Source organism: Squalius cephalus, assembly GCF_949319135.1.
Source record: "Squalius cephalus genome assembly, chromosome: 15".
NCBI classification, from domain to species: Eukaryota; Metazoa; Chordata; class Actinopteri; order Cypriniformes; family Leuciscidae; genus Squalius; species Squalius cephalus.
This window is the reverse complement of record NC_137136.1, coordinates 26597537-26610531: the sequence shown is the minus strand read 5'-3', so window position 1 is coordinate 26610531 and position 12995 is coordinate 26597537. Positions and strand designations below refer to the sequence as shown.

At 42.9% G+C, this 12995-nt stretch overlaps 1 protein-coding gene across 1 annotated transcript in view; it reads left to right on the top strand.

Moving 5' to 3' along the window:
• adcy2a (adenylate cyclase 2a) overlaps positions 1-12995 on the top strand; it is a 150430-nt gene that overhangs the window by 118063 nt on the left and 19372 nt on the right. Inside the window, exons 9-17 of the mRNA XM_079895302.1 lie at positions 96-228; positions 444-620; positions 2048-2091; positions 2449-2529; positions 2643-2712; positions 2914-3011; positions 3210-3294; positions 11171-11308; positions 12476-12595. Coding sequence (XP_079751428.1) covers positions 96-228; positions 444-620; positions 2048-2091; positions 2449-2529; positions 2643-2712; positions 2914-3011; positions 3210-3294; positions 11171-11308; positions 12476-12595 — 946 coding nt within the window. The remainder of the gene's footprint in view (positions 1-95; positions 229-443; positions 621-2047; positions 2092-2448; positions 2530-2642; positions 2713-2913; positions 3012-3209; positions 3295-11170; positions 11309-12475; positions 12596-12995) is intronic.

Sequence of the window (12995 nt, the reverse complement as noted above, 5' to 3'; positions counted from 1 at the left end):
CATAATTATAATATGCATTTTTAGTTAGTAGAAGATGTGCAATTGTTAAAAATCTGGTGAGAATACAATAGTAATTGCAAGTTCTTGATGAATAGACGAGTCCACATCACCTCAGTGACCCTTGAGCACTTGAACGGGTCATATAAGGTTGAAGATGGAGATGGCCAGGAACGTGATCCTTATCTAAAAGAGCATGGAGTTGTAACTTACTTAGTGATTAACCCAAAGGTATGGAAAACTCTAAACAAATGAACAGTCACTTTTGTTTCCTTCAAGTCTAAAGTTCTTTTTCAAAACTGTATTGCCAATGCTGCTTTTCTTTTAAAAGCTCTTGTGGCAATACATATTATGTTGCTAAGTTGTCCAAGATACTTAGTTGAGTAGGTTTAGTGAAGTTTGTCTAGAATCTAGTATGTGGGGTTTTTTTTGTGTTTTTTTTTTAGGTAGAGAGAAAGAGTCCTCAACACCACTACAGACCCAGACACACCATTGACGGGGCTAAAATGAGAGCTTCAGTGAGGATGACCCGATACCTGGAGTCCTGGGGTGCAGCCAAGCCTTTCGCCAACCTTCACCACCGGGACAGCATGACCAATGAGAACGGAAAAATCAACACTGCAGTGAGTCTTCCTATGAACACTTTCTTCAAAATTTTCAAGGCCTAGATTTTACAGTGGAGACCTAACAGTATTTACCAATAACTGTTTATTGTACAAAAGTAAATGAAAATGTCCTTAAATAATTTTTTTTAAATGACCTCTGACAAATATGAAAGCAGAAGTTTGATGTACCTGCTTAACACATGAAACAAACACTTTTTTTAATATACAAAGCTGGTAAATCGGCCTTTGATGTTAACATCAGTGGCTGTCTGTCTAACGAAACTCTACAGTATTATGCCATGTTATCTAGATCCGTGGTTCCCAAACCTGTCCTGGAGGCACCCCAACACTGCACGTTTTCGTTGTCTCCCTAATCAAACACACCTGATTCAACTCATCAGCTCATTAACCCATGTGATAATGAGATGATGAGTTGAATCAGGTGTGTTTGATTAGGGAGACAAAGAAAACGTGCAGTGTTGGGGTGCCTCCAGGACAGGTTTGGGAACCACTGATCTAGAAACAGGTACATTTGCCTGCCAAAAGATTAAACGGACATCCTTTGATGTTAGGAACATAAGATGTTTTACTATTCTAACAATGCACGTGTAACTGGTCCTACTCAACCCAGTCTGAGTGGGATTGGAAGGATGCAGCCTCTAGCACACCTCTTGAGGCCAGGGGAGTAAGGTTTACACGCACAGCTCTTACTAGCCTACATCCGTTACACTCACCCCCCCTAAACCTCATTCCCATCTGGGTCGACAGCACCAAATGTAACCGGTCCTACTTGACCTGCTTCGAGCGGGAATCAAACCGGGGTCTCTGGCGTGCGAGGCGGGCATGCTAACAAGGACTGTAGCCGCTTGCATCAGTGTCTGGCGCACCTCTTGAGGCCAGGGGAGTGAGGTTTACATACAATGCACAGGATAATATAGTTAATGGTATAGTTGACCCAAAAATTTTAATTATGTTATAATTAACCCCCCATCAAATTGTTCCAAACCTGTATAAATTTATTTTCTTCTGCTGAACACAAAAGAAGATTATTTTGAAGAATGTCGGTTTCCAAACAGTTGATGGGCCCCACTGCCTTAGTATGAAATAGTATGAAAAAAAAGTCCATCAACTGTTTGGTTAACGTCATTCTTCAAAATATCTTCTTTTAGAAAGATATTTATACAGGTTTGGAACAACTTGAGGGTGAGTAAATGATGACAGAATCTGGCACAATTCTGGCAATTATCTCTTATTTGCATAATTATTAAATAAAGCAAATAAAAACAGCATAATAAAGTGTAGGTGCTGCTTCTAACAACAACGTAAAGCAGTCGCAAGAAGCTTTTGTTCTTGTGTCTCTCTTTTTTTCTCTTTCTTTTTTTTTTTTTTTCTGAGATGTCCCTACTGCTAAAATTACTCACCACCTACTCCTTCCTTATTAACAGGATGTCCCCATGGGCCAGTACCACTTTCAGAGACGTTCAGAAAGGTGATTTAAGTTCTGTATCTTTATCCAACAATCACATTATGTGAGCATACTAAAAGCAGTTATGCTACAGTAGGTAACATATTTGATCTGTTCTAAAACCTAGTGAGCTGTCATATACTGTATGTATTGCACATGATGCTGCCTTAGAAACAAGGTATCTTAGGAGGCAGCATAATTTAGATACCTACCTACTGGAATAACCTTCACTTCACTTCTTTCATAGACATGTTTTGACTTTTGTAATAGACATAGTATCAGAACAAGGAATATGTATAGAATTAATTGAAATGGTAAATATATTTTAAATGTTTATGAATGTAAGACAAAGAGTCATTAATAAGTCAGTGTCTTCTTCAGAACAAAATCTCAGAAGAAGCGTTTTGAGGAGGAACTCAATGAGAGGATGATTCGAACTTTCGATGGCATCACTTCTCAAAAGTAGGTCATCTCATATCTCAGCTGTTTATTTACCCCCGATGTTTAATGACTCAGTTCTTTGTTGGTTGGTCTTATCTATCCATTTCTCTCTCTTTTTTAAAAAACTTCCATAGACAATGGCTCAAATCAGAAGACATTCAGAGAATATCCTTGTTTTTCCACAATAAAACATTGGAAAAAGAGGTTAGCATTGATACTTCGCAATGTTTACTTGAAGTGTAGTCATCCATAGTTCATCAATAACACATCAACATATCAATAATTAAAACACAAACCTGTTTGCTTTCACCCACAATGACACGAAATGAGATGAATCAGTCAACTAAATTAAAAAAGACACAAGAATCAAATGCTCTGTGAGAACAGTGTGTCTATTCCCTGCAGTATAGAGCAACGACCCTGCCGGCCTTCAAATATTACATCACCTGTGCCTGCTTGATATTCTTCTGCATTTTCATCGTGCAGATCCTGGTCCTGCCAAAGTACGTTCATTCATCTCTGCACATGTTTCACAGTGCATGACAACACAAGATTCTAGTGAATTGTAGTGAACTGGAGCTGTCAGGGTGAATTTGTTAAAATTGAGTTTGAGATGTCAGAATGAATTTGTGAGCGAGAACACCTGTCTCACTCTCTTCAGTTTGTGATTTAAGACACCATGTGCTCTTTGTCTATTTCAGAACTGCAGTATTGGGAATATCATTTGGAATGTCCTTCTTAATTCTGTCTGTGATTCTGCTCATTTGCTTCATTGGGCATTTCTTGGTAAGTGCCAGTGGGAGTCTATAGTGTTTATTTTGTTCATAATGTCAACTCTGTTTTAGCAAGAGTTGTCTTGTTGGTTCATTTCACACAAGACAATTACATTAAGGTACATAAAATTACAATTGCACAAACTACTTGTTCTTTTTTTAGAAGAAATACATTTGTCTGCTATTGTTTGGAGCATTCTGTGAAAAAGAAGTACACTTTTAAAAAGAGTACGTATTACAAAAATAATATTTTAATGAATATATTTAAGTGTGACCTGAATATAATGTTTTTGGACACTTAACTGCATGTTGTTTACAATTAAATTAAAGTGTATTATAGTTTATATTTATATTAAATGCAATTAGTTGAGTCTTTTTTGACCCACTTATGTGCATAGATTTAACAAATAGAAGAACAAATAATCAAATTAGCAATAGCACAAATAAATACACTGGAACAAAGTACAGAAATTTAAATCAAATGTAAAATAACACTGCAGTTTTCTTTTTAGAAATAAAATATTGATTAATTATTTTTTAAAGTTACAAAAGTTGTTCAGTCAAGATCACTGAGTGATTTTATTTTTCTTTTGTTCTTTGATTAACAGTAATGACACAGGCTGCAATAGTTATACTAGCCTGTTGTTACTTTAAGACCTAATGCATAGATCCAATATACTGTAACACATGTGCATTCTTTTTCAACTGTTTACGTTCACTTGAGACGTGTTTAGAAGGATATTTTGACGTAATTTTGTGTTTATTTGTCCTTTCAAGTGCAAGAAGACGCGAAAGAGAACTCAGTATTCGTGCACCGTAAAAGTGGCGGCTTTTTGTGCGTGCACTCTGGAAAATAGCTCGCGACTGCCGAATTAAATTCTGTTTTGTGTCTTCTTGCGCTTGAATGGTTTTAAACCACATTAAAATGCACAAACAGGAATCAATAAGCGTTTTCTGATCTTAAGTATCCGATTTTCAATTCCCATATATATATATATATATATATATTGTGACGTCATGAGAGGCTGCACAGCTCTAAGCGGGACAGTTCAAGTAGTGCAAGGACACAAAGTTCAAATATAACCAAGGATTTTATTAAAGTTCTTGGGAATCAACAGAAACAGCGTTCCAAATTCAAAAGTGTAACTAAGGTTCAGGTTGGTCTTCAACAGTCAAAACTTAAACGATGCCTCTTCTGATGGTGAATTCATAATCCCGATTCCCTTAGGTAAGTAAACAGTCTTTTCCAACCTTACTTCAGTCAGTGCTGCAGCCCGTGGCCAATTCAGGAGTAAGTCCTTCAAATGTCTGGTAAGTATTTCCAAACTTCAGTATTCCTCGTGGGAACGATACTTGAGCGGTCTGGTCCTCCTCTGCAGAGACAACAACCTGAAGCTTGTCTCCCAAACCTCACACTGACATTAACTGTGTCTCTGATCCTTAAAAAGCCCTTCAGCTCATCAGACTCTGATCAGTCTCAGGTGTGCGGGAATGTGGTGTATTGAGGGGTGGAGTTCCCGATTCCACCAGCAGATGGAGCCATAGCTGTTTGTGGTTGCAGCCATCTCAGGGGAATGTAGCGCCCCTCCAGGACACAGCCTCTCGTGACATCACACATCCCCCCCCTCAAGACCGACGTCCTCGTCGGGGTGAAGGAGGTGAAGAAGGCGTCACGCCGGGAGAGGGCATCCGCATTGCCGTGGCGCTTGCCAGCCCTGTGGACAACAGAAAAGTTGAATGGTTGCAAGCTCAAAAACCATCTGGTAACTCTACTATTAGTTTCCCTGTTCCTGGCCATCCACTGCAGAGGGGCGTGATCAGACACCACCGTAAAACGTCGGCCCAGGAGGTAGAACCGCAAGGATTCCAGGGCCCAGGTTACAGCGAGACATTCTTTTTCCACAGTGGAATAGTTCTTCTCTCTTGGAAGTAGCTTCCTGCTTAGGTAGAGAACGGGATGTTCCTCACCGTTATGTGCCTGGGCGAGTACCGCACCCAGACCCACTTCTGAAGCATCCGCCTGGACAATGAATTCTTTCTTGAAGTCTGGCGCCACCAGGACCGGACTGGAGCACAGAGCTCGCTTCAGGTTGACGAAGGCTGCCTCCGCCGCAGGGTTCCACCTCACCATTCGTGAGTGGCGTTTAGTTGTCAGTTCTGTTAAAGGTGTAGCTATGGTAGCAAAATCCGTAATAAAACGTCTGTAGTAGCCAGTTAGGCCCAAAAATGACCTCACCTGTTTCTTGGTGATGGGCTGTGGCCAGTCCTGTATGGCCCGCAACTTGGCTTTCTGAGGCTTGACCAACCCCCGTCCAATGGTGTATCCCAGGTAGTTTGTCTCGCTGAAGGCCAGCCTGCACTTCTTTGGGTTCGCGGTGAGCCCTGCTTCCCTGAGCGAATCAATCACAGCTTGCACTCGGGGTATGTGGCTGGCCCAATCTGGACTTTGTATGACCACATCATCCAAATATGCCGCTGCGTACCTCTTGTGGGGAGCAAGGACTCGATCCATCAAGCGTTGGAACGTGGCAGGTGCTCCGTGGAGACCAAACGGAAGCCGGGTATATTGGTAGAGCCCCTCCGGTGTGGCAAAGGCCGTCTTCTCCTTGGACGCTGGGGTCAGGGGCACCTGCAAGTAACCTTTTGTGAGGTCAAGAGTGGTTAGGAAGCGAGCATGCCCTAAGGAGCATGCCCTAAGGAGAATGCCTCGTGCATCGACACAAGGCATTGGGTATGCATCAAATTCAGACACTTCGTTCAACTTCCGATAATCATTACAAAATTGTACTGACCCGTCTGGTTTGGGAACCAGTACAATGGGGCTTGCCCAGGCACTTTGGGACTCTTCAATTACTCCCAGCTCCAGCATCTTCCTTACTTCCTCCTGAATAGCCACTTTACGAGCCTCCGGCACGCGGTACGGGCGCTGGTTTACCGTTTGGCCAGGCATGGTGCATATCTCGTGTTGGACCACTTCCGTATGCCCGGGGAGGGAGGAGAAGACATCTCGGTTACGATCCACCAGTTCCAGGGCCATCTGCCGTTGATGTGGGGACAGGCTTGGACCCACCTGAACCTCCTCTCGCACCGGTTCTTTGGACTCTGTGAGGGGTAGACAGCTGAACAGCGCCTCCCTGGCGTGCCACTTCTTTAAGAGGTTAATATGATAAATCTGCTCAGGTTTTCTTTTATCAGGTTGCCTCACCTTGTAGTTTACCTCTCCCACACGTTCAATGACCTCATATGGTCCTTGCCAGGTTGCGAGGAATTTACACTCAACGGTTGGCACCAGGACCAGCACTCTGTCCCCCGGCTTAAACTCTCTGGGTTGAGCAGACCTGTTGTAGGAGGCTTGCTGTTGCCGTTGAGTGGTCTCCATGTGTTCACGCATCATGGGATAGATGGCCTTCATTCTCTCCCTCATGGCCCCAATATGCTCGATCAGGGTCCGCTGTTGACATGGCTGCTCTTCCCAGGCCTCCTTGGCAATGTCCAGCAGTCCTCTGGGTCTGTAGGAAAGCAAGAGCTCAAAGGGTGAAAAACCAGTAGAAGACTGAGGTACCTCTCTTACCGCAAACAGTAGGTATGGTAGCAGCTGATCCCAGTTGCGCCCATCTTCCCCAACCGCCTTCCGCAGCATGGATTTTAGTGTTTTGTTAAAACGTTCGACCAACCCGTCCGTCTGGGGGTGGTAGACTGAGGTTCTCAGCTGTTTGATCTTCAGTAAAGCACAGAGTTCTTTCATCACCCTGGACATGAATGGAGTCCCTTGGTCCGTCAATATCTCCTTTGGGATTCCCAGACTAGTTGAGAGAAGGAACAGCTCCTTGGCGATTTGTCTGGATGTAGCCTTCCTCAGCGGGATGGCCTCAGGATACCGGGATGCATAGTCCAGGATGACCAGAATGTACTGATGCCCCCTGGAACTTTTCGGTAAGGGCCCAACTATGTCCAGTCCAATCCTCTCAAAAGGAGTTTCAATAATGGGCAAGGGAATGAGCGGGTTTCTATATGTGGGCTTTGGTGCCACCTGCTGACACTCAGGGCAACTACGACAGTAGTTCTCTATCTCTTTGTGTACTCCTGGCCAAAAGAAGCGTTGCATGATTCTTTCCTTCTCTACCCCTAGGTGGGCCCCGAGCGGGTGCGTGTGTGCTAAATTGAGTACGGTGGCCCGATAGGGCTGTGGTACGAGGAGCTGTTCATGCACTTCATCATTTTTCTTTACTACCTGATACACTAACCCCCGGCTTACTGCGAAATGGGGGTAAGTAGGGCTTGTCCTATCCCCTAGCACTACTCCCTCTAACACCTGCACATTTCTTAAGGCATTTGTAAGAGTGGGATCTTGTAACTGGGCTGTACCATACTGGCCTGTGAGAGGGGGAAGCTCTTTGGTGCCTTGGACATCTTCCTCACTGGAGACCGGAGCACTTTCCTGGGCCATGTTTTATTCTCCCGTGTCTGGACCAGTCTCTGTGTCAGCCTGGGCACCTGCCATCCCTGCAAGAGCACAGGCTGGAGTGAGTGATTCTGAGGGTTGCACTTGAGTATTCTCAGGATGAGTCTTACCCCTCCGCTTCCGAGGTACACGGACTAGCCTCTCCTGAGTCTCTCTCCACAGCGGGTGAAAGGCTGGGCAGTCTCGTCCAATTAGGACAGGGACGGGTAGGGAATCAACCACACCCGCCACCGTGAGTATGGTTCCCCGGGTAGTGGTCATTGTGAGTTCAGTGACGGGGTAGTCTCTGGTGTCTCCATGGACACAGGAAACTGGGAGGACTTTCCCTGGGGTCAGACACGATGGACCCACCAGGTCCTTCCGCACCAGGGTGACCCGGCTACCTGAATCTAGTAAGGCCTCTACGTCATGGTGATTCACAGTCACTGGGCAGGTGGGGGGTCGATCTGGGGTGCCATCCATGACTCCCACAAGCGAGGCAAAACGGTGGGCGGGTGGTGAGCTGGAGGAATCAGCAGTGGGCATAGGTTCATCCGCCGGTTTCCCACACTGCCAGGAGATGTGTCCCATCTCCCCACACCGGTAACACTGTCGGGTTTCGCTCTCCCGGAGTATTCTTCCTGGACCCGGCTGGTTTCTGGCTCCCCCTGGAGCCTGGACAGCTCCTGAAGTGGCTGGGTTGGAAACCTTGGGGTTCTTTGGACGGGTTCCTCCCGTCTGTGGCGAGGACGCACTCGTGGGCTCTTTTCTGGAAGCACGAAGCATCTCTGCAGTGGCCTGGTACTTTTCTACAGCTTCCACGGTCAGATCGGCCGTGGTCAAGGCCTGTTGACTGATGATCCGTTTCGCCTAATAAGGCAGGGCCCGTAAGTAACGATCCACCACAATGGCCTCCACTACCGCAGCTGCCGTATTCTTCTTCGGTTCCAGCCATTTCCGTGTGATCCGGACAAGTTCGTGCATCTGCGCACGAGGGGGCTGGTCTGGTTGGAAGGTCCAGCTGTGGAAGCGCTGGGCCATACCAAACTTGGTGAGCCCATTTCTGCTGAGGATCTCAGCCTTCAGGGCATCATAGTCAGTCACCTGGTCAGGGCCCAGGTCCCGGACAGCATTCAACGATTCCCCCGTTAGGAAGGGCGCTAACAGTCCAACCCACTGTGTCCTGGGCCAGGCTTCCCTAGTGGCCGTGGCTTCAAAAGCATGCAGGTATGCCTCAACGTCATCTGTGGCCCCCATCTTGGATAAGAAGTCACTTGCCTTTATTGGGCGGACATTCCGGACGGCCATCTGTTTCTGCAGCTGCAATTCCTCTGCCTTCAGAAGGTTGGCTCTTTTTTGCTCCTCCAAGAGAGCCACGTTCGTTTGCATTTGGGCTTGCTGGCCAGCAATAAGGGCTTTCAAAATTTCCTCCATTTTGTTATGTGGGGGGCCTACGACCAATTTGGAAAAGTGGGCAATTAAATTTTCAGTGTCCTCCTCTGACATGCACTATTAACGCTTGAGCTTTGCCCGCATTCTCCACCAAATGTGACGTCATGAGAGGCTGCACAGCTCTAAGCGGGACAGTTCAAGTAGTGCAAGGACACAAAGTTCAAATATAACCAAGGATTTTATTAAAGTTCTTGGGAATCAACAGAAACAGCGTTCCAAATTCAAAAGTGTAACTAAGGTTCAGGTTGGTCTTCAACAGTCAAAACTTAAACGTTGCCTCTTCTGATGGTGAATTCATAATCCCGATTCCCTTAGGTAAGTAAACAGTCTTTTCCAACCTTACTTCAATCAGTGCTGCAGCCCGTGGCCAATTCAGGAGTAAGTCCTTCAAATGTCTGGTAAGTATTTCCAAACTTCAGTATTCCTCGTGGGAACGATACTTGAGCGGTCTGGTCCTCCTCTGCAGAGACAACAACCTGAAGCTTGTCTCCCAAACCTCACACTGACATTAACTGTGTCTCTGATCCTTAAAAAGCCCTTCAGCTCATCAGACTCTGATCAGTCTCAGGTGTGCGGGAATGTGGTGTATTGAGGGGTGGAGTTCCCGATTCCACCAGCAGATGGAGCCATAGCTGTTTGTGGTTGCAGCCATCTCAGGGGAATGTAGCGCCCCTCCAGGACACAGCCTCTCGTGACATCACAATATATATATATATATATATATATATATATATATATATATATATATATATATATATATATATATTTATATATATAATTACAAGTTGCTTTCAAACTTGCATTTTAGTCTGGAACTAGGTTTAAGCCTTGTCTGTGAAACCGGGGGTTTGTCATACAAGTGTGCAAAGTTGGGATTGTAAAATAAATAGCATTGTCAAGTTTGAAAAGGGAAGAGAAAATTAATCCCATATCTTTTCTTTTCTTCAAGTCAAAAGATAATACAATCCAAATTCCATTAAACACATTTAGGGCCAGATTTACTAAACAGGGCAAATTTGAATCAGAGAGCAATCCCATAAAAGTGCAGATAGGAGTGGAAAGATCTGCACGTGATCTACTGACAACCCGCAAATTACAGAAAACAGACGCAGCCGGATCATTTCCATAACGACTAATGCAATCTACCAAGAGCAGCGCAAATTAGCATCTGGTTGAGACATGTTTTTTTATGGGGCGTTAAATAATGGTGCAAATACCAGCAAATATTAGTAAATCACCTTGCATGATTCATTTGCATTAATCCTGGCTTAATCTAAGCCCTGTCTGTGAAACCAGGCCTAAGTGATTTAACACACACTATCCAGGATAACAAATCTGTGACACTTTTTTTGGTCACGACCCACCAATTGAGATCACCTGGTGCAGAACACAAAGAGTTGTCATTGCTATATTCCTTATCTATTGGAGTCCAAGGACATTGCAAAGATGAGCGAGTCTTTAGTTTGACTCAATGAAAGAATCTAGACACAATATATCATGCTTTATATATTAGACGGAGAGATAATCCTGCATTAAAAATCAGCATATACAGAATAAAACAGAGCTTTACAGGTTAGTGCTGAGGTCATGTTCATTGTGTACATTTCGGAAGGTCTTATGCTTGCTTAATACTGTGATAGTTATGTTGACTCAGCTCCTATAGCTTGAGTGGGTTGCTTGAGCTGTAGCTATATTTCCCAATTGTACAAGAAAAAAAAGGTGCTTGAAATATGTTTATTCTCCACCATGACCTTGCGATAACCGTGCGTCAGTTGAGGATGAGTTATACAGATTTTCCTACCACAATAATATGATTCATCCCACCACACGATTTGCTACTGCACTAATGTAATATAATGTACTTAAATAACTTTACATAATAAATTATCCTGAAAAATTAGTTGAGACTTTCTTTCTAATCATCTTTTGAATTCTATTAATTAAAAATCGTACTTATTCTTTCTGTATTATTTTCATTTGTGTTGACCAACACTAGCATTGCAATAAGACGGCCTCTGCATCTTGGTTCTGGATCCTTAGATCCTCCGGATTCATCGCCAACAAGCCCTGGCCACGCATCACCCTCACCATGGCAACCACAGCCCTCATCCTGATCATGGCTGTCTTCAATATGGTATGTCGACCACAATGATACAGGACATTTGATATGAATAATTTTGTGCTTATGGTCATACAAATACAACACTGAGAAGCTTCCTAATTGGATCACACACATTACATTAGGGGCATTGGCCACAGGAGTCTGACATGCGTTATTGCGAAGTTTCTTGGCAGAGAGTTGTGTCCATCTGCGCCCCGACTGCAGAGATCGGTTTGGCCTCCAGTTTTGGCCATTCCACTTGTGACATATGTCACCGTTTGTAAACAAACATGAAACAAAATTGTCAGTGTTAATCTTGTATTTATCTGTCATACAGATCGGGGAAAAAAAAAAATCTTATTTGTGTAATAAACTGTATGATTTGTCCTATGCAATAGGACAGAAAAACCTTTCAAAAAACTAATTGCGTTTTACTAAATCAGAATCAGTTGATTTAATTCATTGTTCATTTATTTTTCATTTACTAATTAGGAGAAAATGAAGTAAAAAAAATCACAATCCAATTGTGAACATTGCAGTTTTATGTATATAAAATATTATATATTTATAGTTAGTCAGAAGAGAACTGGCCCAAGGCTTCCTCCCAAGGTTCTTTTCTCCAATCACGTCACCTGATGGAGTTTTGGTTCCTTGCCGCTGTCACCTTTGGCTTTTGGCTTGCTTAGTTGGGGACATTTAACATTTAATATTCAACAATAATATTGATCTGACTGCATTGACACCATTATATGAGAACTGAACTGAGCTGGACGATGACATCACTGATTTCTCCAGAGCGGCTATATATATTAATGAACTAACTTACCGTAATAACTTACCATCACTGAACTTAAGCTGTACTATGATGCTATTTTCTTCTAGAAATAAAACTTTGTTGCATTATTTTCCTGTTATCTCTGTAAAGCTACTTTGAAACAATCTGTATTGTAAAAAGCGCTATATAAATAAAGGTGACTTGACATGACTTGACTTGCCATTGGAATTAAAAACAAACATAATTAAGATTCTTCAATATTAAGATTTTACATTCCCCAATGATACAATTGGAATGAACGTCGCTTCGATGTTGCTGAAATGTGATAACAAGCAATAAAACACCTTTTTTTCTTTCTTTTGTTTTTTATGTGCATTTCTTCAAATCAAAAGGCATTCATAATATTTCAATCATTTTTTTTGCAGTTCTTTGTAGAAGACAACCTATCTTCCACAGATGCTGTTTATAATACATCAAATGAGACACTTCTTCAGCCTGATGGGCAACCCATATCTTACCTGGACAAGAACACATTCTACCTTCCTGTGAGTTAACTATAGTGTTGTGTGTCCTTGTTAGAATCTTAAATAAAATCAAACAGCTTTTCAAACTCTTCAGATGGACATCCAAACTGTTTACTAAATATTTAGATACATTATTGCTACTTGCTCAATTTACTTAAAATTATCTAATACAGTGCAGTTCTTGACATAATGGCCTAATTTAATTTGTGGATCATGCATGGAGAGTAAATGTGGAAGCTAAGTGTTGTTTTATGTGATGAGAAAAGCAAGAATTGTTTCATTTAGAAGAGGTTTTGTTAAGTTTAGCTTTGTTAGGTGGTTACGATTGTGGTTAGCTTGTACTAAGAATGAGTATATTGTGAGAATGAGTATATTAGGTAGTATGTCATTTTCTTCTACAAGCACTATACAGTCTTGGCCA